Source organism: Ciconia boyciana, chromosome 22 (genome assembly GCF_034638445.1).
Source record: "Ciconia boyciana chromosome 22, ASM3463844v1, whole genome shotgun sequence".
Classification (NCBI taxonomy): domain Eukaryota; kingdom Metazoa; phylum Chordata; class Aves; order Ciconiiformes; family Ciconiidae; genus Ciconia; species Ciconia boyciana.
This window is the reverse complement of record NC_132955.1, coordinates 2,768,545-2,791,465: the sequence shown is the minus strand read 5'-3', so window position 1 is coordinate 2,791,465 and position 22,921 is coordinate 2,768,545. Positions and strand designations below refer to the sequence as shown.

Genomic DNA, 22,921 nt, shown 5'->3' with positions numbered 1-22,921 from the left:
ACTTTCTTTCTTCCTAACCCCCCCCCCAAGAAAAAAAAATTGAGGCAGATCACATTTTGGAAGGTCTCTCTGCTTCTCCAGCAGAAAGCAAATCAGCCAGCTGGTAAGGTTTTACTTCTAACTGTAATTGAGTCCCGCAGAACCGCTGACACGCTGAACAAGGGATCTGTGCACTCTTTATTTTTCGCAACAAGAAAAGCAAATGCCAGCTCAATACGAAGCTCAAAGCCTGTGGCACTGGAATAAATTAGATATAGAGCTGAATGGCATTTGGGAAAAAAGAACCCTGAAACTATTAGGTATCAATGAGACATTTGTCTTTTTTTTTTTTTTTTTTTTTTGGGGGGGGTGGTCAGGGAGGGGGGAGAGGGTCAAGGGGGGAGGGGAGGGAATTCTGTACAGTCTCGTGAAAAAGTGCCTCGGAGCGGGGGAAATGGTGCGAAGGAGGGAATTTTAGACGGGATCAATAAAGGGATAAATAGAGCTCCCTTCCTTTTCCTCCAGCAGAGAGAGACCGAGAGGGAGACGCTGGTTTATCAGCAACGTGCTTTTACCCCCCCCTTTTCTCTTTCTCCTTCGGTCTGAGCTGAAAACTGATTACAGGTTGCTTATCGACTCCAGCACAATTTCACCCCTTCCAGCATAGATCTTGGAGGGTTTTATATCGCATCAATTATTTATCATATTTTATAAATCCAGCAGCACTACAATTTTTTGCCCCCGAGGAGGGAGCGGGCGGCGATTGGCGCCGCCGGAGCCACGTGCCCGCGCGTCACATGGGCCGGGAGGAAAAAGGGCTCCTTTTTGGTGTAAATCTGGACTCTAATTCCGTAATATATCACGGTACCTCGTAAAACCGACACTAAAACGTCCCGACCTACAAATCACCCGGCCAAATTATGAGTTCATTGTATTATGCGAATGCTTTATTTTCTAAATATCAAGCCGCAAGTTCGGTTTTCCCATCCGGAGTCTTTCCCGAGCAAACTTCTTGCGCTTTCGCCTCCAACACCCAGCGAGCGGGCTATGGGGCCGGATCCACGCCTCCCTTCGCCGCCTCAATGCCCGGGCTCTACTCCAGTGGCAGCGCCGTGCACCCCCAGCCCCCCAGCATGTATTCCTCCGGTTACGGCCTGGAGCCCGGCTCCTTCAACATGCACTGTTCCCCTTTTGAGCAAAACCTCTCCATGATGTGCCCGGGAGATGCCTCCAAGCAGAACTGCAGCAAAACGGACCAGAGGGACTCAGATTTGCAAAGCGACAGTAACTTCCGTATCTACCCCTGGATGAGGAGCACAGGTAAGCCCCAGCCTCCCCCCAGAAAGGAGCCCGGGGTGGGGGTGGGGGTGGGGGGAGTGTAAATTATTTGATGGCGTGCGCGGGGGGTGGCGGAGGGGGAGGGGAGGGGGGAATTGTCCCCAACTCCTTTCATGACGTTTCACCGAAAACGCGTCTTCAAAAGAGAGAGGGAGAGAGCGAACACACCCCCCCACCCCCCCACCCCCCGCCATAAAGCCATCCTTTTAGCTTTAAATATTTATTGGTGTTGCTGGGGCTGTGTGTGTGCAGTTTGTCTTAGAAGGGACAGAGAGAGCTGCAGAAATAATGGCCAGCCCCTTCTTCTCCTATATTTACAGGATGGAGATTGTGCTACCCCCATGTAGATATAGATATAGATTCTGAAAGGAACTATTTATGGGAGGTGCTTGCAAGCTTGGCTTGTTTTCTGTTAGATTGCAAAACCTGCATTTGCCAGCCCCTCACCGCAATGTCCCAGGCACTGCAATTAAGCGTAGCGTGTTGCCATCAGAAACAGCAACACATCATTCCCGCTGCAATTAAAAGCCCCGCTCTCAAAACGGTGACACTCCGGCCGGAATCCGGATGGATGGATGGATATGGGGGGGGAAGGAGGTATATCCGTGTGACCTCCCGAAAAACATCACCGCGGAGGGGTGCGGTGCGCTCCGCACGTTGGGGAGGGCACTTTGGGGACCGTGGGGTGCTCAGCGTGGCCCTGCCCGGCCCCCCTCCCAACCCCCTCCCGCCCCGGGGCTGGGCGTCCCCGGGGACGCTGCCGCGGCGCAGGGCAGCGCAGCTCCGCGGAAGGCCGCGCAGTGCTCCGCGCGAGCGGAGCGGGGCGGGGGACGCCCCACGCCGGGACACGCTGTCCCCGCACATGTGTCTCAAACCCCAAACCCGCTGAATGCCGGGCGGCCGCGCTGCCTTCAGTCCCCAAGGCGCTCCGTCTCAGGGTATTAATGTCAATTAACATTTAATAAATATCCCTTTCCCCCGCGCGGGAGCGGGCCCGGGCCCGGCGCGTCCCGGCTCCCCCCGGGCTCGGCTGCACGGAGCGAACCGGGGCCGGGCTGGGCGCTCCCCCCGCTCGGAGCAGCCCGGCCGGTGTCCGTGTGCACGCGTGGTGGTGTTTACACTCGTGTAATCCTGCGAAGGGGGGGAGAAAGGCGCTGCTGTCCCGGCTGGGAGCCGAGGGAGAGGCGTGAGCTCCTTTTCCAGCCGCCCCGGCTTCGCCTCTGCCGCGCCAGATTGCAGCCGGAGAGCATCCCTGGGAGGCAGCCCTCCCCCCCCCGGCCAAATATTGGGGAAGGGGCTTGTCAGGAACCCTCGGGGGCGAGGGGGGTGCGGGCAGCCTCCCTGCGAGGCAGAGGGTAAAGAAAACAGCGGAGCAGCCAATGTAGAGCGGTTTATAAAGGCAGGAGTTACCCTCGCACTTATTTGGTGGTCAGTTCTTTCCATTACCTGCTCCATAATTCATTCACTTTTACAGTTGATTTATCAAAGACCAAATATTTCTTGTCGTAAACACTTCATCTCTGCTTTTATCTGACTTTAGATTTAAGAAGCCCCCCCACTCACCCCCCTTTTAGCCCGTGACGCTGAGAGGATCAACATTAGAGGGGGTTTGGAAGCAGGGAAACGCGCGGGGTCCTGCGCTCAAAAAAGCCCTGGATACTCTGGGATCTGATGAACCTAAAACCAGAGAAACTCGACCTCGGTCGTAAAAGCGGGGTCCCCCCGCCCGCCCACCCCCCCGTGCCTCATGCCCACTGTGCGATCGCGCTTGTGGAATTTCATCAGCGAGCAGAGATAGAGTTGTCATCCCTATTCAGCAGCAGTTTATGGCTCTCCCCTCAGCGGATTTTACAACCCACATTCCACGACCTGCACATTTTTACTTTACAGCTAGCCTGGCTATTTTGCCTTTTTTTTTTTTCCCCCCTCCTTTTAATGACTGGATCTTTTCTTCTTTTAAAAAGAAAGAGGGGGGGGGGGGGGAGAAAAGGGAAGAAGAAGAGGAGTCCGGTGGAATGTGTGGAGGAGAGGCCGAGGGCTGCTCTTCGCCACCCCCATTGCTCTGGGAGAGAATACAGTATACTATAGATATACATAGCATTTACATAGAAAATAGAGGCAGAATCACAAACACCATATTGTGGAATTATTTCCAATCAGACTCCAGGAAATGTCGGGTGGAAGGGAGAAGTAGGAGCTGGGCCCTTTCCAAAGGCCGCTCACAGGCAGCTGGAGGGTGGTGGGGAGCCTGGGGTGAGCATTGAGGGACTTCTCATCTGCGCACACCCCCATAAGAGCAGCCCGGGGGTAGCAGACCCCCCGTCAGCCCCAGAAGTCACTGCTGTGCCCGAAACATCCCCTGAAATAATTAAGACCATCACACACCTTCCAAGCAGGCGCCCTGATGACAGCTTTAAGAGAGGACAAATAGTTGGATTTGTGTAGGTAGCAGATGCCTCTCTCGCTCTCGCTCGCCTGTATTTCTGTATTTATTCCCCAACCATCCGAAATTTCTGGCGTCTAAATAAAAATTAAAGCAGGAGCTCAGAGTCTGGGCGCTGCTACGAGGGCAGGAAACTTTCTGAAGTTTCTTGTTCACTCGGAGACACGCACAGGCACACGGAAAAAAAAAAAAGCACTGCAGGCTTTTCCTAGCTGAAGGGAAATTGAAGCTGGAGTGGTTTGGGGGCTGAGAACAGGGAGGGTGAGGTGGGGAAAGCCTCGAGCAGAAGGAGCTGATCTCGCCAATAAAAAGAAGGGCTGTCCCAGGTTGCACATTTCCTCCGAGGATTTTGTCCCCCCGTGGGACTGCAGCGGATGGGGGCTTGCTAGGCTGCACCCAAAGACAAAAGCAAGAGAGCAAACCAAACCAGCAGCCCCAAAACCATCTCCCCCAAAGCCCCAGCTGATCCCAGTTTGCCTTCCTTCCCTAGGCACCGACAGAAAACGCGGCCGCCAGACCTACACCAGGTACCAGACCCTGGAGCTGGAGAAGGAGTTCCACTACAACCGCTACCTGACGAGGAGGAGACGCATCGAGATCGCCCACGCCCTGTGTCTCACGGAGAGACAGATCAAAATCTGGTTCCAGAACAGGCGCATGAAGTGGAAAAAAGAAAATAAAACTGCCTGCTCCGGCTCCAACAGCCAGGAAAAACCAGACGCGGAGGACGACGAGGAGGAATGAAAGGGGCAAGAAGTGGATGCAGGAAACGTGGGAAACCCACGCGAGAAGAAAAGGGGGGAAAAACACACAGAAAAAGACTATATATTAAAATAGATAAATGATAAGCGCATAAATAATTAAAAACCCTAGGAATGATACATTGTGTTTCCTGACACTGAAAAAATACTACCTATATTAAAGTCTTTTTTTTTTTTTTACAATAGAATGACTATCTACCTATTAAATGTGGCTTTAGAGTCAGAATAGACACATTTTTCTATGTGAGTCTTCCTATAGTACAAGTAATTTGTAAATCTCCGTTTGTACTTCGCTGTGTCCTTTTTGGTATGAAGTAACGTGGTCGTGTTTAGCACCTTTAATTTAGAAAATGTGACCTGAAAATCTGAATGCAAATGATACTTAGCGTATATAGTCCTGTACATAATATGAATGATTATTACGCCTTCTCCCTGTAACCTCTGTGGTTCTTTTCTCCTTGCTATGCTCTTTTGTCTGTGTATATTTTTCCCTGGATTTCTTCCTTGTTCGAGTCTCTACGAAAAAAAGAAGAGGAATTAATATTGTGCTACGTAAAATGTTGTATAGCAAAGTAGCAAATTATTTAATGGCGACGCGTTGCTTTTTTTTTTTTTCCCCTTGTCTGTGATTATTATTCTTCGAAATAAAAAAGAAATCTCCAATAATCTACTATCGTGTTGCGTTTCTTCCCCTTTTCTTATTAAAAATAACGCACGGGCTTTTGGAATTGCTTTTTCCCATGTAAAATAAATAGATTAAGAACTCCTTTTAGATTAATACATGCCCGACCCATCATCTTGAACGTCTCTCTTTTTTTAGGACAGTCACTCCTTTCAAAATTTTAGGAGCTTTTCGATAGATTTGGCGAATGTACTAAGATAGAATTGATATTCGGGGCTCGGGAAATGCGGGCTGGTCCTTGCTCTCTCCCTCCGTGACTGCGCTGGGGCTATTCCTGATGTAGGTAAGAGCATAAAGGAGAAATGCAAAGAAGCCAGAAACAGCCCAAATAGTCTTTCCGCCCCTTGTTTTAATTCTCTCCTTCTTGTAACTAATTTGCAGAAAACCAATCTATTTTGCCGTGTATGTATATATATTTTTTAGATTCTCCCTCCGCCCTTCAATTACTTTACTGCGGACTGGAACTCTTTCATTAGCACCAAATAATGTTGAGCATCAAAGCACGCATAAAATAAATTAAAGCAATTAAACGCAGGGAAAAAAAAAACAACCAACCAACCCCAACAATGCAAAACAAAAGGCGAGTAAATTTAAGCACTTGCGCGGGGGAGCATCCTCCGCCGCCCTCACCCCCTCCCGCCCCTGCCTCTTTATTTACATTGCCAGCCTGCGTAGTAAAACCGCGGATTCCTCCCGCGGAGGCTCCGCGTAATTTACTCCACAAACGCGTTGCGCAAGATGCACAGGGGAGGAAAAGAAAATATATATCTAATGCAGCCAGCTTTGGAAGGGGTTGGCGATGGCAGCTTTCCACCTTCTCCCCTGCCTTCCCTCCCTGCCTCGCTGCTTTCCCACCGCCCACCACCGCAGATGACTCCACGGCCTCGGCGAAGGCGAGCAGGGCATCCAGCCTTCGGCAGGTTTTAGCCCAAAATCAGATGCCACGTCAAGCATCTGCGCGCCCACGTCTATACTACGGATTTGCAGTATATGCTGCATAGGCTAATTATGGGAAGGCCATTATGAACGGCAGCAGCCAGTGTGGCTTTTTGCACGCTGAAATTCCCACTTGAAGGGAAAATAGAGGGAAATCTTCCTTTTTCCTTGGTGAAATCCCTTGGTGCAATCTCTGTCCATAGCGGGGAAAAAAAAAAGCAGCGGTTCCAGAAATTTCCCCCCCGCTCCCGCCCCCCCGCCCCGCTCCTGGCCCGCAGTGGCCCGGCTGGCTGCCCCCCCTGGCCCAGACCTCTGCGGCCGGGGGGCAAGCAGGGATTGAGGAGAATTCCAGGAAAAAAAAGGCAAAGCGAGTCCCACCCACGCTGTAATATGCTAAAGCCAGGGCAGCGCTTTACCGGCGGGGTGTCCCACCTTGCCGGAGCATCCCCCCCCGCCCCCATTCCGCGCTATAGCGGGGCCGCGGGGGGAGCCGGGCGGGGGCCCGGCGGCTCCTTGGGGGGTGTCTGGCCGTGGGGAGCCCGGCAGGCACGAACCCCTCCAGCTCAGCTCTGCCCAGGGCATGGGCATCCCGGCCACGCTTTTATTGCCTTTATTTGCCTCTTTTTTTTCCTCCCTGAAATCTGCTAATCGCCCCTTTCGGCAGAAAGGACCCCAATTGCGTAAAAAAAAAAAAGACCTCAAAAATCCCACCCGAACCCCACTGTTTTACTGTGCCTTTCCCCGTTTACAAGCCAACCCCAACCCCAAGCTCTTTATTCTGGGGGGGCTACTATTGTTCATAGCCTAACGTGTGAAGCGTTATTCGATTATTTCTCTCCAACACCCCCCCACTTGCAACGAAGGAGGGGGGGGAAAAATCCCTGAACCCGCTTTCATATTCTTTTATTTTTGTTTAAAAAAAAGATGGCGGCTAAGAAAAAGACTGCTGTTAAACCGGTCATGAAGAAATGCAATAAATTCCTTGTTGTTTTATGAAAATTTACAACTTTGTGATAGAACTTTATGAGTGGCTGGGTTCTGGGATTGGCCAGAGCCGGTCATGTGGACTGCTAACCGTGAACATGAACTTTTTATTATTTCCCATGTGGTTATATTGCACCATTCTTCTGTCCGCTGCACCTTGGGTCGGATCAGTGTCCTCTATAGGGCTCTCGCCTCTTTACATTTTTTTACTTTTGTGTATAAGCTCGATAGGGCTAAAACAGGGGAGAGGGGCGGGGGGGACGCCTCTGCACACATCCACACGCACAGAGACACCCACCTCCGCACACACATAGGAAAAGAGTTATATGAATTTTTTTTTGTATTCTTTTTTTTTTTTTTTTTAATTCCTCTGTTAATTTGCCTGCTGATTTGGAATCTCAGTAGTAATGGAGGGGCAGAGGAGATTCTGGACGGAGTGGAGGCTATCATTTTTCAAAGAGGGAAGTTACTCCATTTTCTATGCAAATGACAGAAATGCAAGAAGCTCTCACAAGTCAGAGAGGCAATCGACGGCTATCAGGTTGGGACAATATTTGTCAGCTAACAGATAAGCAAACGCTGTCTCTCTCTCCCTATATATTTTACTTATACCACAGAAATGGACGTCAAAAGGTAAGGGAATAATATCTGTTTCTCTTCATTTAATTTTTTCTTTGAGAAAATGCATTTGTCAAGCTGCCTTTTCTATTCCATTCCCCATCTCCCTCTCCCCTCTACCCGGGGGGGGGTGTGAATAGAAAGAAAAGGGTGGGGTGATGAAGGGAGGCACTGGAAGAAATCAGGGGTGGTGGAAATCTGTTTAAGTGGCAATTTCCCCGAAAATTGTAGCGTAGAGGTGAGAAAAAGAGAGAAAGGGAGAGAGAAAGAAGAATGGGGAAAAGGTAAAGAAAGAAATTGAGAGAAGGAAAGAAAGAGAGAGAGAAGGAAAATAGAAAAATATTAGAAAGAAAGAAAGAGAGAAAGAAAGTGAGAAAGAAACACAGGAAGAAAATAAGAAAGGAAATAAGAAAGAAAGAAAAATAAAATAACGGAGTAAGAAGGAAAAATAAAGCCTGTAAGGTCACCTGGAGATAGTAGACTTGGAATGAAGGATTTTGCAGTAGCTCGGTGGCGGAGGCTTTTAGATATTGCCTTTAAAAAAATACCAAACCCTTTGTGGGTAGTTGTCGTGTTTTATTTTTTTCCCCCTCGCAGAATCTCTTGCCAGTTTGCCTGTCTTCAGGCGAGCCCAGTAATTTGGCGAAGTTTGTGTGGAAGCCAGTTGGGTTTTGCGTTGCTCTCCAGGGTCATTATTATGTGGGTGGTTTCTTCGGAGAGGGCAGTTCGCGGCAGTCCTCGGAAATAAGGTTCTGGAAATTAGTTAAGAAAAAAAATAAAAAGGGGGAAACAAAAAAAGAAAAGAGGAAAAAAAAAAAGAAAAGAGAAAAAAAGAAAAGGGAAAAAAAAACATAAAAGAGAAAAAAAAAGAAAAGAGAAAAAAAAGATAATAAGAATGAAGCCAACCCAGAGCGCAGCGCTCTCATTGTATTTTTTTTTTTCCCCCTCGTGAAACTCCCCAATGAAGCTGACGTTGCGATGCAATAAACCTCCTTGTATTTAATTGCGTTCTGCAGTGTTAACGGGGCTTTACGGCTTTCCCGACCGGAATACCGGCTGGGGCTGCAGCCCCACGGTGTGCCGGTGCTTTTCCACCCCAGGTTCTGAGCACATTTCCCCCTCCTCTCCCTGCCTGACACCCCAACCTTGCCTTCGGGTTTAGGAAAATATTTGTCCGGAGATGCCCGTCATTTTAAATGTGGTTTTTTGCAAGATTTCGAGGGGGGACGGTTGAAATATAGTGCTAATTGCTACTGTTACGAGGTGATTTTTAAATAAGATAATGTAAGAGCCTGTGTGTGTGAAGCGAGATGGAGTAAGAGATTCATTACTTAAGCATAAACCATTTTCTGACGTGACGATTTATCTCACCTAAACTGACTGCGCCTGAATATTGTGTGGACAAGAGTAAATGATCGCAAGCCGTGGAAATAATAAACAGAAAGTCATTTTTAAAAGCTATTTCTTCCCGAACCTGTTACATTTTTCATAAATGACGGGGGAAAAAAAACAATGCCGGTTTTGCTCCCTTTTCCCCAAGTCTCTCCGCGCTCGGTTTTGGTGTTTGTTTTTTTTTTTTTTTGCTGTTCGTAAGAAAAAAAATTAATTATATAAAAAAAATTAATTTAAAAACCTCTCTCCAGAACGCTTTTATGCCGATTCTTCCACATCCTGCGTGGGCAACCACTTGTGGAAAACACGCACCTGGGTGCGGGCAGGTCTTTTTAACCATTTCAGCCCGGTCCGGCGTGGGATGACCGAGAAAGCTCCCTGCGCGCCCGGTGTGTGTGTGGGGGGGTCGGGTCCGCGCTGCTCCCGGCGGGGCTCCCCTCCTGGCACCCTCCCCTGCCTGTTTATTTAAGGAGATGAACTAGAAGGGCATAAAGCCCCGGCAGCCCCCCGCCGCCCCGTCCCCCCGCTGCCGCCGCCGCGGGACTCGCCCATTCCCCGCCGTCTGCTGCCATCTACCGTCGGCGGCGGCGGGCGGCGGCTCCCGGGGGGCTCCCCGCAGCCGGTGGCCCGGCGGGGGGGACCCTGCCCCGGCTGCCCTCCCCTCTCCCCGGCCGGGACCGCGCCCCCCCCCCCCCGGATGCGCTTCAGCCTGGAGACCTGGTGCCCTGCTGTGAATTGCGGAGGGTGGCTGTGCTCTTAGCTCTGTGGCTTGCCTTAAAGAGTCTGGAGATACATATAGAGGATGCACTCGCACTTATATGCGCACTCACACGTGAGCTATAGGCACCTCATCCGCGCGTGTTGTTCTATACGTCCCCCCAACCTCCGCTGACACGCGTGTGCAGCCGTACGTCCGTTCCGTGCCGTGTGTGGACAAATCTATACATGCATACAGATATAAGGGCTGACATCTATCTGTCTATATGCACGTGGAAGATGCAAGGTAGCTGGCGGGTTGCTGAGCGTGCAGACAAGCGGGGATGCGGTAAAAAGCCACGCAAGCGTGCCGAGGGGGATTTCAGCCGGTAAAGGGCAGAGGAGCTTCTACTTATTTATGGCTTCGAGTGGGTCTGGAAGAGAGCGGGTCTGGATTTCCGTGGGTCTGGATTTCCATGGGTCTGGAAGAGAGTGGGTCTGGATTTCCGTGGGTCTGGTTGTCAGGTCGTGTCCACAACCCTGCGGTGGGCGCTGGGGAAGGAGCGGGGAGCACAGGCAGAGGGGGGGATCACTTTTAAGTTCCTGTGGGCTTCGAAGGGACAATGCCTGCCTGTTGGTTTAAAAGGTTTCTCTCTCTCCCTCCCTCCCTCTCGCTTTCTCCCTCTCGTTTTCTCCTTCTACCACACAGTTTCCTGGCAACTGTTTACGTCTAGACTAGGGACATTTTCTCGAGGAAAGTGAGGTGATGCCCAGGGACTACGTGAAAAAAGGGAAAAAAAAAAAGGAGGAAAAAAGTTTCTCCCTTTTGACCTGCAACAGCCGTGATTAACTTGTTCCATGCTGTAATTCCCAACACCCCCCAGCATTCGCCTTCCCCATTACATGATCCGTCTCGCCTTTTCCTCCCTTTCTCCCTGCTTTCCCAATATTATTTGCCCAGCAGCCCCCCTTTCCCCTTCCCAGGGCTTTGCTTTCGCAGAAATACTCTGGTCTGGATGCGTTTTGACTCTCCCAATGTCCCTCTCCCCCTCTGCCTTCCCCTCCTCCCCCCTCCCCTTTTTTTTTTTTTTGTTAATAATTAGCTGCACTCTTTAATGGAACAATGGTAGATTATTATTGCTTCTTTTCAAAGATCCCATTAACAAGGTTATTATGCACTGCACGGGAAGTCAGGTAAATTAAACTTAAATTGCTGGAAATTAAGTTTCAGGCGGTTATGCGTGGGGGGAGCGGGTATTTTTTTACACCTTCAGGGAACATTGTTTTAAGGGTTCCAGCCCTGGAGCTGCACAGGGCTCTGCCGGGGCTTTTTTCCGATGTGATGTTGGGTGTGCAGGAGCATTACAGGGGAGGCTTCTCTGCCGCCAATGCCTTTCTATGTCTGACTCCAGGAACAAGGGGGTTTTTCAAGTGTTTTCGTGGTGTTGGCTTGACTTTATGGCTGCAATAAGTCCCTCGGTAGGGAAACCCCCGCTGTGTTCTCACTTCAGAAGGATCGGGAATTCCAGCTCCACATGAAAAAAAGAGAGTTTCATTTTTTATTGCAACCAACTGCACTGAACTTTCTACCAAGTTCTTAGCGGGTTTAGCTTTCGCACAAGCAATGCTCTGTTCTGTTTGCATTTCGAAATATTTGGGTGTTGTTTTAATCCCCTCATCTATCTGCCTGGCTCTGCTTGGTGGGGTTGGCTTTTGCTGGCCAGCAAAGCAAAGCGACAAAAAGTGGGACCTTCCTGGGGCAGAGAGCGGGGATTGTACATACTGTAAATACTTCTCTTGATCTTTATTTATGCCCTGCCCGTTGAGTGATGTCTGTCAGGAGGGGAAAGCCGCCTTCCCAGCGCAGCGAAATCTGCTCTACCACCTTCTGGTGTCTCCCGCTTTATTGCCTCCTTAGCAAAACCCTGCTCCTGTTTTTGAGGAGATGAGGCCAAAGACTGCATAAAGATGTGCCCATCGGTGCCCTCAAAGGCGGGTCTAACTTAACTGCTGCTGGATAAGCTGGCTCCTGCAACCGTTATCGCTCTGTGCCTGCGTCCCTCCCGGCTGGGCTGGGGCTGGGGCCGTCCAAAAAAAATATATTCGCAAAATCCGTCTCAGATTTACCTTCGGACTTTAGCGGGGGAGGCAGGAGAGCGTCTGTTAAACAGCTACACTAATAAGGCAACATTTTTAATTTTTTTAATTTAATTTTTTTTTTTTTAAAGCTATTGAGCTGGGAAGAGAAGCCAGCTCTGTGCTGAACATTCGGTTCTCCGAGATGTAGGGCGATTTAAGGTCTCTGCTCGTATTTACATGTATTATAGGTGGCAAATCAATTAGACCGCGGGCCTGACCCTCCGGAAGGTGAAAACTATGACGGGCTTTGGGTTTTTTTTCGGGTTGGAAACCAAGTTTTCTTATTTTCTTTTCCTCCCCCAAATAACCATCTATAGGGTCATCCTTCTTCTAAGAGGCAAGGCGTATTATTTTTTTATCTCCAGCGCGGCTAAAATGTCAGCAATAAGCAATTAGCAAGCGGCCAGGTTCAATTAGTGCATTTTTATTTTCTTTTAAAACGTTGGCTGTCAAACTACGTAAAAAAGCCTGTTTTGGCCACAAAGGTACTAGGATGAACGGCATTTTACTAGGGTAAAACTTGAGGGAGGGGGATTTTTTCCCAAAGTATTTCGAGGGATTTATTCGCAGAGCAATCCCGAGAAGTGAGAGAAAACATTAGAGCAAGCATTTTCAGCAGATGTACTCACGCATTGAATTATCAGGACATCCCATTTCTTAGCCCAAAAATTGCATGCGGAGCTGATCATGCCAGATAAGCGCTGGGTTTGCAGAGCTACAAATATTGCGTAACTCTCTAACCAAATGTATGAGCTGCTCGGCTCCTGCAAAGCAGTTAACTTCAGGCTCCCATCCGATGCTGTTTTTTTTTTTTTTTTCTTCTCTAGTCATCGTTCCCTTTCAATCTCCCTTTTTTTTTTTCCTTGCATACCAATAAAGCAGATCTACGTAAGTTTGGGTCCATTCCATACACAAAGGGAAACTCTGCAAGAACAAATATAAGAGATATCAGTCAGAGAGGGGGTGGAGGATGGAAAACTACTTCCTTTGCATGTTATTTCCTTGAATTATGAGGATTACGTTTCAGTCGAAATGTTCATTGCAGCCGTGGCATGAAACAATCTTGGCTTTGCTGTTGTAAACACGATGTTTAAAATAAATTAGCTCGTAATAAGATACCAGTTTCGTAGATACTTAAAGCTCCGTCAGAGAGAGCCGCATTGGCAGCTCTACAGTCACCATGTAATACATGTAATTCTAGATTTGTGGCACACACATTCACAGATTCAAGTCCAGGGGAGTGTGTGTTATAAGGCGTGTCATTTCAGTGCATATAAGACCCGACAGACAGATGGCTACAAATTCGGACAGGAAACAAATCCTTGATAAAACGCGAATGATCGGGGGACAGTCCTGGGTTGAATTTAGTTGGGGTTTTTTTGTTGGTGGTGGTTTGTTTTTTTTTTTTTTCCTGTGAGATCGCTCTGATTTTCTCATTGGAAAAAAAGGGAAGGCGGCGATCAGAGATCCAACTCTACCTTGAGCAAACAGGGATCTGAGGGGGGGATGCACCAGGTAGAGCAGAGCACATCTCTGGCGAGGAAATCCGGGCAAAACCGAGAGAGGCAAACCCCAGAGCAAAGCGCAGCTTTTCGGGTGACCGGGAATTGCTTGAGACTTTCGGAATTACCCCTGCCAGATTTTTAACTTTGCAAAAACAGGTATTTTGCAGTGGGGACGGGCTCAAAGGGGGGGGATGCAAAACCACGGGGACTCTGCGCACCTCCGAGGCAGCAGCCCCATCACACCGCCAGCTTTCCTCTCCTTCAAAAAAACCCATCTCGATCGGTAACAATCAATAAACTCTGCTTCTGACCGTAACCCAAGGCTTCCTTTTAGCCGTAAAAGGTCGGGCATAGGTTTGGTATTAACAAAAAAACGCAAGAGGGCACAATGCGGTACCGGACTCCGGAGGAGATCGGGATTTAGCAAGGGATAAAGGAAAGACTTCGATTTTCCATTTATCTCCGGAATACGGAGCTTTTGCAGAAAAAAAAAAAAAAAGAAAGGAAAAAGATGCAATATCTGGAAAGCGAAGGTTTGGTTCAAGCGGGCGCAGCTTTTCTGAACAGGGAATGCTAATCTATGGTAATTAGATAATCAGGAACCGAAATAAGTTGTCAAAACCGATTTCTTCTCGTATAGCAAATCAAAGTGAATCAACCCGGCGGGATCTCCTCCTTGCAAAGTTCACACACACACAAAAAAAACTTTTTTTCCTTTTTTTTTTTGGGGGGGGGGATTCTTTAACTGTAGCAAAGCGCCCAGACATTTCAGGACGGTTTGCAAACACGAGGGGTTAAAGTTTTCCGAATGCGAAGAATTAACTTTTTTTTCCCCCACTTACAGCGGGTATTTGTATACGTTATATGTGTGTAAATATATAGGCGCGCACACCGCCATCCGTGCCGACGGGCTCTCCACACCCCCGCCCTGAGCTCCGGGGGAGGGGGGGGGGGCGCGTTTATTTATTTATGAAGCTCCGAGCGCGCCGGGAATGTTTCTTTCGGCAGATATTATATATTTGGTTAAGGGGGTGCATTTCTGTTGTTTAAAAGGGAGGGAAAAGGGGGTGGATGGTTTGTTCTTGGGGTCCCTGGTGCAATCTCAGCTCCTCATGGGTGCTATTTTGCAACCTCAGGCGCCTGCTATTGGTCAGCCCATGATCAGATGGTTGTATTTCCTTGTGTCCCTCGCTGGCACCACGCCATCTCCCTTCAGCTAAAACCCAATCTCCGATATACTACTAATAGCTAAACCACTTGGACTATAAAACACAACAAATCATAAAGCCGGGAAAGGACGGCAGGCTCCTTCCAATGAGTTCTTATTTTGTCAACTCGACCTTCCCGGTGAGTCTGGCGGCGGGGCAGGAGCCCTTCCTGGGACAGATCCCGCTATATCCCTCGGGCTATGCGGATCCTTTGAGGCACTACCCCACCACCTATGGAGCCACGGGCGTCCAGGAGAAGGGCTATACCTCCTCTCCTTACTACCAGCAAAGCAACGGAGCCTACAGCCGCAGCTCCGCCTGTGACTATGGGGCCGGCGGGTTTTTCAGGGAGAAGGACCCTGCGTGCGGCCCCCCCAACCTGGACGAGGTGTCCTTCGCCCCCGAGCCGCGCAAGTCGGACTGCGCGCAGAGCAAAACTGTGTTCGGAGAGAGCGAGGAGCAAAAGTGTTCCGCCCCGGTTTACCCCTGGATGCAGCGGATGAACTCTTGCAATAGTGAGTTTACTCTTTTACAGAAATAAATACATCAATCTCCTCCCCCCTTTCTTATTTGTTACCGCCAGAGAGAGAGAGCGAGCGAGCGAGGGAAGCAGGAATAAGGCTCACTGTAGTGCCCAAACTTCCAGCGGGGAAGTTAGGCGACACGAGAGGCTCCAACTTGCTCCTGACACGCACCAAAACTTCACGCCGCGGAAGTATTTTCTCCCAGCACCCCCCCCGGCTAAAAAGTTTGCCCCCTATTTCAGCCCCAAGACAGTATTTCTCCATTCCCCCCCCCTTTTTTTTTTTCCTTCCCCCCCACATTCCAGTTTGCGTGTCACTCAGCTACAACGATTTGTCTCTGTCTTTCCCCCACACGCACAGGGAGATATCTTTTCTAAATCAGACCTGGATGACTTTACACACGCACCGACCCACACCCCCACGCAGCTCCCTCTCTCGCTGGCTAGCCGATCTGGAGTTAAATAATATAAAAGTGTTTAAATATTTGAAAAGAGAGGGCTACATTTTTAATGAAACTCGCACATAATGAAAAGTCTGCCTGGGGAGAATTTTTTCCCCCTGGTGATATATGACTTCTTTAAGTGCTGTTTCCTCAATCAGAAGAAAAAAAAAAAAAAAAAAAAAGGGGGGGAAGAAAAATAATAGAGGCTCACCACCCTCCTTCCCATGTTTAGATGCATTTGTTGCCTTTTAAGTTCCAAATTGATGTCCATTAGCGCAGGGACATAAAGTGTTGTGTCCTCTTTAATGTAGAGTTTGGGCAGATCGATTCACTTCATTATTGCTTAAATGCTCAGATCTATTACAGTTGCCGGTAGGGTGGAAAATAGCGAGGGCGGGCGGGGGGGGAGAACACCTTGCGATTTTTCATCCCGGAATAAGATAGATCTTGCCCTGTCTCCCCAGCCCTGCCTGCACTCTGGCAAGTTCAGCATTAACCCTTCTGCCCTGCTGCCTGCAGCGCGGCTGCGGAGCCTCCGCGGGTGCGGCCCGGCCGGGGAGCCTCCCTGCGCGCACGGAGGGGCTCACCACCCTGGGGTCGATTTGGGGCTTGGAGGGCAGGGGAGCGGGCACCCACCCCTCCGCAGGCAGCCGCGGAGCGGGGCGTAGCATCCCCGCGGATTATCCAGCATCTCCGCGGCTCCACTAAACCTTAGCGCTTTCCCCTCTTTTTCCTCCTCTCTGTTTTTTTTTTTTTCCCCCATTTTCCCCCATTTTTCCCCCTATTTTTTTTCCTATTTTTTTTCCTTCTTTTTTTTTGCGGGTGTCACAGGTTCCTCCTTCGGGCCCAGCGGCCGCAGAGGCCGCCAGACCTACACCCGCTACCAGACGCTGGAGCTGGAGAAGGAATTTCACTTCAACCGCTACCTGACCCGGCGCCGGCGGATCGAGATCGCCCATTCCCTCTGCCTGACGGAGCGGCAGATCAAAATCTGGTTCCAGAACCGCAGGATGAAGTGGAAAAAAGAGAATAAATTGCTCAACTCCTCGCAACTGAGCGCGGAGGAGGAGGAGGAGAAAACGGCGGAGTGAAAGTATTATTTAAAACACACACAAACTAAAAAAAAAAAAAAAAATAGAGGGAGTGAGTGAGTGTGTGTGAGAGGAGAGAGGATGAGGGGGTGTGGGCTGGCTGCGAGGACAGGGAGGACCTGCACATTGGTGGGACAAGCCCTCGGCAGCAGCGGCAACAGCTAGAAAGTTTGGGCCACCAATGCCATGGACTCGTGTTCCCAGTGATCTGTCGTGTCCACAAAAAAAAAAAAAAAATCAGGCTTCTAGTTGCGTTTTTTAATTTTTTTTTTCCCTCCCTAGACCTCCCTCCCCTCCCACTCCACCCCCCGAAATGAAATAATAATAATAAAAAAGTGAAGAGAGAGACAGAGAAGGAGGAAAAGAAAGGGAAAGAGAAAAGATTAAAAAAAAAAAGGGACTCCTACCCGTGTTTCTACCCTTGGTGTCACTGTTAGTAATCTGCTAACTCTTGTATTTAATGGAAGTGCTGCAATATATGTCATTTGGGGTGTTTATTGTCTTAATTTTGTAAAAATGTTTCATGCACGGTTGACATAGGGTTTTTTTTTTTCATTTTTCTTTTTTTTTTCTCCTTTGGTAAATTAATCAAGCCCTGGGGTCTTTGTAATTAGTTTTTTGGGGTTTGTTTTTGTTTTTTTTTTTTTAAAAAGGAAAATCTACTGAAAGAACGAGTACTACCTAAAAGGATGCAAAAGCAACAACAACAGCAACAGAAAGTTATATTTTATTAATTTTTGTACGTGTTGTGTTTGAAGTTTGTCTTAGGTATGAACATGGAATTCTCTAATAAAAACAAAGTCTTCGATCTCACGCACACCACCCTGTCATTATTACTATTATCTTTCCCTTTTCCAGGGGAACTTGCCATTCTTAAGGAGCAGAGAGCTGTAAAGAAAGCCTTGCTTCTCTCTCTGTGACACTCTCTCCTAATCTGCAAGGACAAGCGACTCCAAGCACACGGAAGTTACAGTGGAGAGATAAATCTGGTTTTCCCTCTTTTTGTCTAATCTGAAATGGAAGACCTTTCACCAATAGTATTTCCTCGCTGACATTCTGCTTTAGTATCGCTCTTTTTTATTGTTACAGTACAAAGAGTTATGACGAAACGCTCTCTATATACATAATAAATCAAGGAAACAGGGAAAAATATGCTCTCATTTATCTACCAAAGATACCCAACATTTGCCTAGCATCTTTCAAACATCTGGTCCCTTACTTCATATCCCCAAATCAAAGTGAAGTGTATTGCAAAAAAGTCCAGATTTCAAGGGAATTTGCCCTGCGAAACGAGTAGCTTCTCAGCTCCAGGAGTATAGCCTCCACTTAAGGGGCAACAAGAGGTGGAAAAAATCTAAACTAAGTCTAATGAACTCTTTTAAAAGAGTAGATTTTTATTTTCCCTGGAAAGCGTTGTCAATGGCTCCCTTTGAGGGGCTGCCTTTGCTGGGGATGGGATGGGGAACGTTTCTGCTCCGTACCAAAGAGGAATCTCGTGCATGCAAACAGCAAACTTTTCCTGGGTTTGGGAATTAAACGAAAGGAAGTGCTTTTTCTGCTGGGGATTTAGGACTGGAAGCAAGCGACCAGCCCAGCCTATTTCGGATACCGTTTTCTGCTGCTTCACAGGGGGAAAACGCCATGAAACAGTATCTCCTGCCTCCCATCCCCTTTCCCACTACCCGCAAGAAATACCTATGTATGAATGCATTCCCCCATGCCACAAGCTGGTTTAATGTCAGTCACTTTTAAAATCAATTCATGCAGAAGCTTCACAGCTGTAGGACATTTACTATTATTGCCACGCTTTTCATTGCCCGTAATTATTATAATTATATGTCACTTTCAATATGGCGCATAATTTCCAATGAGTTGCAGACAAGCATATGAAATTCCTAAACTGCCCTGGAAAAAAAAAAAAAAAAAAAGAGAGAGAGAAAAGAGAAGAAGAAGAAAAAAAGGAAAGTAATGCTTAACAAAGCTCAGCTCTTTCACCACGTTTTTACCAATTTCAGAGTGCTTTTGCTCCCCAATATTCCTTGCAGGTTAGCAAATGGAAAGGAAAAAACAACGTAGCACAATGCTGGGTTCAAAGAGGACGTGAAACGCTCAGGAACAAGAATATCCGAAAAGCAACGTCGTCAACCAGTTCCACCGGCTGGACTTTCCCTCCTTGTCCTTTATTCCCCCACCCCGTTTCCCCCCCGTTTTTTCCCCCCCCTCCAGAATTAAGGTGCGACCGCATCGCTGGCTCCACGCTCAGCGTGCAAGAAAGCTTCACTTTTCTGGCAAAAACCACGCGAAACCAACCCCAGCAGCCACGCTCCCCCCCACCCCCGTCGCAGCTTCGCCGTGCCCCCCGCCCCTTCAAATATTAAACGAGAAGACTGCCCGGCCTCACAGCGACCCGCCACTTCATCCCTCGCTGCCTCTCAAACTTCCCCGGCGGTGTTATAAAGGAAGAAATTAAGAGTTTAATAAAGAAAAAGGAGCTGGGCGCGAAGACCCACGCGGGGAGCGCGGACACGCCAGCCGCCGCAGGATTCCCCCCCCCCCCCCGCCCCTTCCATCTCTGCGTTGGTTTTTAGGAAGGAAAAGGAAAATTAAAAGCGGGGGGGGTGCGGAGCGGAGGCGGCGGGGGCGGTTTTGGGGGTGCGGGGCCCCCCGGGCGCGGTGCGGTGCCCCCGCGCGGCCGGCAGGTGGCGCGCTCCGCCAAGGTGGGGGGCGATGGCGGCGCCGGCGCGCCCGGGGATTTGGGGCGCCGCGCACCGACTTGGGCCTAAACGACTCCGCGATCGTCATTATTTGTAACCATAGAGCATGAATTACCTCTTGAGGTCATCAGTGAGAATTTACGACTGGTCAACAAAAGCACGTGATTCCCAAACGCACCCACACCCTCCCCCCATATTTGGCCGCATACATAGCAAAAACGAAGTACAGTGCATTGCTATAATTCATTAATACATCATAAATCGTCAAGCACGGGGTTATAACGACCACGAGCCACAAATCAAGCCCTCCAAAATAACCCAAATGAGCTCTTACTTTGTAAACTCGTTCTCAGGGCGCTACCCAAATGGCCCCGACTATCAGTTACTAAATTATGGGACCAGCAGTTCCATGAACGGTTCTTACAGAGATTCAAGCACCATGCATTCCAGCTCTTATGGCTACAACTACAATGGGATGGACCTTAGCATCAACCGCTCAGCCTCCTCTAGTCACTTTGGGGCTGTGGGGGAGAGCTCCCGCGGTTTCCCTTCTCCAGCTCAGGAGAGCAGGTTTAGACAGGCGTCTAGCTGCTCCTTATCTTCTCCCGACTCCCTGCCCTGCTCCAACAGCGAGAGCCATGGAGGCAAACCCGCCCCGTCCCCCTCCGACCAAGCTACTTCTGCCAGCACCACCAACACAAATTTCACAGAACTAGACGAGACCAGCGCGTCCTCGGGAGCCGACGAGGGCACTCCAATAAGCAGCAGCATCCCCCGAGCGCAGGCAGAGCCCATCGCAACCTCCACCGCAGCAACAGAAGGGCAGGCACCTCAGATATTCCCTTGGATGAGGAAACTTCACATTAGCCATGGTACAGCTACTTCTTTTTCCGTCGTTGTCGTTGTTGTTGTTTATTTTCGCACACCCCCCCCTCTCTTTTTCGCTTGTGGGTTGTTTTTTTTTCCCCTTTCCCCCCTTTTCCCTCCCCACCCCCCCACCCCACTCCCTTTTTTCTCTCCTTCCTTTTATTCGGTGGAGGCGCTTTGATCAGAAACGCAGCTATTTATTGCTTTTGTATTTCTTGCTCTGGTCGCTGCCTTAAAGCTGCCTCTGGCGCCTGGAGGGGGGGGGCGGATTTTATTTTAGTTTCGCTATTCTTGCCGCAAAATGTGCGCTTATTTCAAGCTCTTAGCTCTATGTGGACGGTGGGAGAAGGTAATTTAAAATTTGAGGGAAGGGGGTGTTCCTTGGGGCGGGGGGGAGAGGAAAGGGAAGAATTGACCATTAAAATGGCATTATATGCACAGATGGGTCTCTCAGCCCTTTCCTACTCTTATTTTGCTGGGTGTATTCTTGGCAATCTGCTCTTGACAAAACCAAAATTGCGAGGAGATACACGGGGAATAGCGGCCCCCCCGGGTTTTCTCCTGGAGAAAAGAAAGCGACGTTAACCCAGATGCCCCTGGAAACAGGGGCGAAAAAGGGAGATTTCAAGATCTGGCTTCTCCAGTTAAATTATGAATATTGAGTTGCGAATGTCGGTTCTGGAGGGGCAAAGGGTGGGGGGTTTTACACGTGTCTGGGGGTGTGCGAGAAAGGGGGGGGGGCTGTTATTTGGGGAATAAGCAGCTTTCCTAGCTGCTGGAAGGCGGCGAATATTTTACCTCGGTCTTAAAAAAAAAAAAAAAAAAAAAAACAACAAACCCAACCAAAACCACCCCAAAAATAGCCTTAAGGATAACAAAAATCCTAGCAGAAAGCAAAAACCCAAACCCGCTGTTGTCCGTGTTATTCAGACATGACTGGACCAGACGGTAAGAGGGCGAGGACAGCGTACACTCGCTACCAGACCCTGGAGTTGGAAAAGGAATTCCACTTCAATAGATATCTCACCCGCAGGAGGAGAATAGAGATCGCTCACGCTCTCTGCCTCTCCGAGCGCCAGATCAAAATCTGGTTCCAGAACAGGAGGATGAAATGGAAGAAGGATAATAAACTGAAAAGCATGAGCTTAGCCTCGGCGGGCAGCGCCTTTCAGCCATAAATTCTAGAGGAGGAATATCGAGGAAAGAAGAGGAGACGAGGAAGAAAGACGTAAATAAATAAATAAAGCGCCGCAGATCTTAGTTTCGGAGTACTGTACAGTGAGGCACCTTCTTTTCGGCATGTTGTTGATATTCTAAAACAACGCGTATGGTACCGTTATCCCAGGACTGAGTTCATGTCGTGTTCTCTTTGGGTTGGGGTTTTTTTTTTGGTTATTATTTTTTTTTAATTAAATTTTATTTCCAGATGCTCCTCATGCTCTTGTTGTTCTTATAAATGTATGTGTCCGTGCTCTCTTGATGCTTTCTGGAAAGCTAGCATGTTTTATGTGAGCCCTTTAAATGTTATAACTTATTTATAAATTGAGAACAGATACGATTGTTTGTTTATTTGTTGGGGTTTTTTTTCCCCCCCCTTTCCTGAGTTTACTGCTTTTGGGTGAGTTCTTCTCTGCCTAAGCTAAAATCGGGGGTTCCTGCACTACAGTCGCAGAAAAAAAATAATCTGAAAAACCAAACAAAAATGTAAAAAAAAAAAAAAGAAAAAAAAAAAAAGAAAAAGCTCTTGTATCTTTCTGTCTGAAAATTGTCCAGTCTGTGTTTTAGTTCAAACTTCAGGCCAGGATTTCTAGTCCCAGGCTAATTCCGAGACGTACTCTTAGACGTGGGTAAACTTCACTATTAAAAAAAAAAATGTATAAAATCGGACCAACAATAGAGTGCTCTAATGTTTGTAAATACTAGAAATATTTCTGATGTGACTAATAGACGGTTCGTAGTGGGCAGAGTGAATGCAATGTTATGTGTAAAAATGGCATCTGTCATGTCTAGCTGCCTGTTAGTACTTTGCCAATAAGCTTTTTGTATTTGTTTGTAGCTTTACTTGAAGTCAAATAAACGTTTCTCCGAGTCACAAAGGCTCCCAGTCGCACTTTATACACAACCTCCGAGACTTGCAGCCCATGCTCAAGCCGGAGAGATGCCTGGCATGGGGCTGAGCCTGTGCTTGGGGCTCCCAGCAGAGCTGCAGCCCCTCCTGGGCAGCTCCTGGGGAGCTCAGAAACACCAAATATTCCCATCAAACCCCCTTCGGGCACCGCACGGGAAGAAACCGCAACCCTCCGCACTGCCCCAAACGCCGTCTCCCCAAAACCAGCACAGACCCCCCCACACACCCCAGCCTATCAGACAAACCGGTTTCAAGTCCTTCAAGTTGCAATACCACGGTCTAAACGCTTCCCCGGCAGATTTACGTGCATTTCAGGAATTGTCAGATATCGATATACACGCGCACAATTTACAAGCGAGAGGTATTTATATCCGCACGTACGTCCACGTAAAACGCTCTTCTACAGAATTACAGATCCGTGGGTTTGTATAGATATATTTATTACGTATACAACACATGTATATAGGTAATACG

General features: G+C 48.6%; 3 protein-coding genes across 5 annotated transcripts; all 3 read left to right on the top strand.

Moving 5' to 3' along the window:
* The first annotated feature begins 899 nt into the window (after positions 1-899).
* Positions 900-4,504, top strand: HOXB7 (homeobox B7). Its single transcript, XM_072885705.1, has 2 exons — positions 900-1,299; positions 4,251-4,504. Exons 1-2 carry the CDS (start codon positions 900-902, stop codon positions 4,502-4,504), a joined length of 654 nt encoding a protein of 217 aa, XP_072741806.1.
* A 3,010-nt stretch (positions 4,505-7,514) lies between these two features.
* On the top strand, positions 7,515-17,545 carry HOXB6 (homeobox B6). 3 transcript variants are annotated; one of them, XM_072885703.1, is made up of 3 exons: positions 7,515-7,756; positions 15,030-15,196; positions 16,479-17,545. In XM_072885703.1, exons 1-3 carry the CDS (start codon positions 7,743-7,745, stop codon positions 16,736-16,738), a joined length of 441 nt encoding a protein of 146 aa, XP_072741804.1. In that variant the 5' UTR covers positions 7,515-7,742; the 3' UTR covers positions 16,739-17,545. The 3 variants fall into 3 exon arrangements, with proteins under 3 accessions (XP_072741804.1, XP_072741803.1, XP_072741805.1); XM_072885704.1 differs by lacking the exon at positions 7,515-7,756 and adding an exon at positions 14,738-14,820; XM_072885702.1 differs by lacking the exon at positions 7,515-7,756 and having other exon boundaries at positions 14,574-15,196.
* Positions 17,546-19,716: 2,171 nt separating this feature from the next.
* On the top strand, positions 19,717-22,400 carry HOXB5 (homeobox B5). Its single transcript, XM_072885701.1, has 2 exons — positions 19,717-20,324; positions 21,250-22,400. Exons 1-2 carry the CDS (start codon positions 19,775-19,777, stop codon positions 21,495-21,497), a joined length of 798 nt encoding a protein of 265 aa, XP_072741802.1. The 5' UTR covers positions 19,717-19,774; the 3' UTR covers positions 21,498-22,400.
* The last annotated feature ends 521 nt before the right edge of the window (positions 22,401-22,921 follow it).

Bases quoted from the DNA above. Each gene is read 5' to 3' on its own strand.
- HOXB7 (XM_072885705.1), top strand. From the start codon at position 900: ATGAGTTCATTGTATTATGCGAATGCTTTATTTTCTAAATATCAAGCC. The intron at 1,300-4,250 runs GTAAGCCCCAGC...TTCCTTCCCTAG, and splicing joins CCCCTGGATGAGGAGCACAG to GCACCGACAGAAAACGCGGC.
- HOXB6 (XM_072885702.1), top strand. From the start codon at position 14,788: ATGAGTTCTTATTTTGTCAACTCGACCTTCCCGGTGAGTCTGGCGGCG. The intron at 15,197-16,478 runs GTGAGTTTACTC...CGGGTGTCACAG, and splicing joins GCGGATGAACTCTTGCAATA to GTTCCTCCTTCGGGCCCAGC.
- HOXB5 (XM_072885701.1), top strand. From the start codon at position 19,775: ATGAGCTCTTACTTTGTAAACTCGTTCTCAGGGCGCTACCCAAATGGC. The intron at 20,325-21,249 runs GTACAGCTACTT...CGTGTTATTCAG, and splicing joins GAAACTTCACATTAGCCATG to ACATGACTGGACCAGACGGT.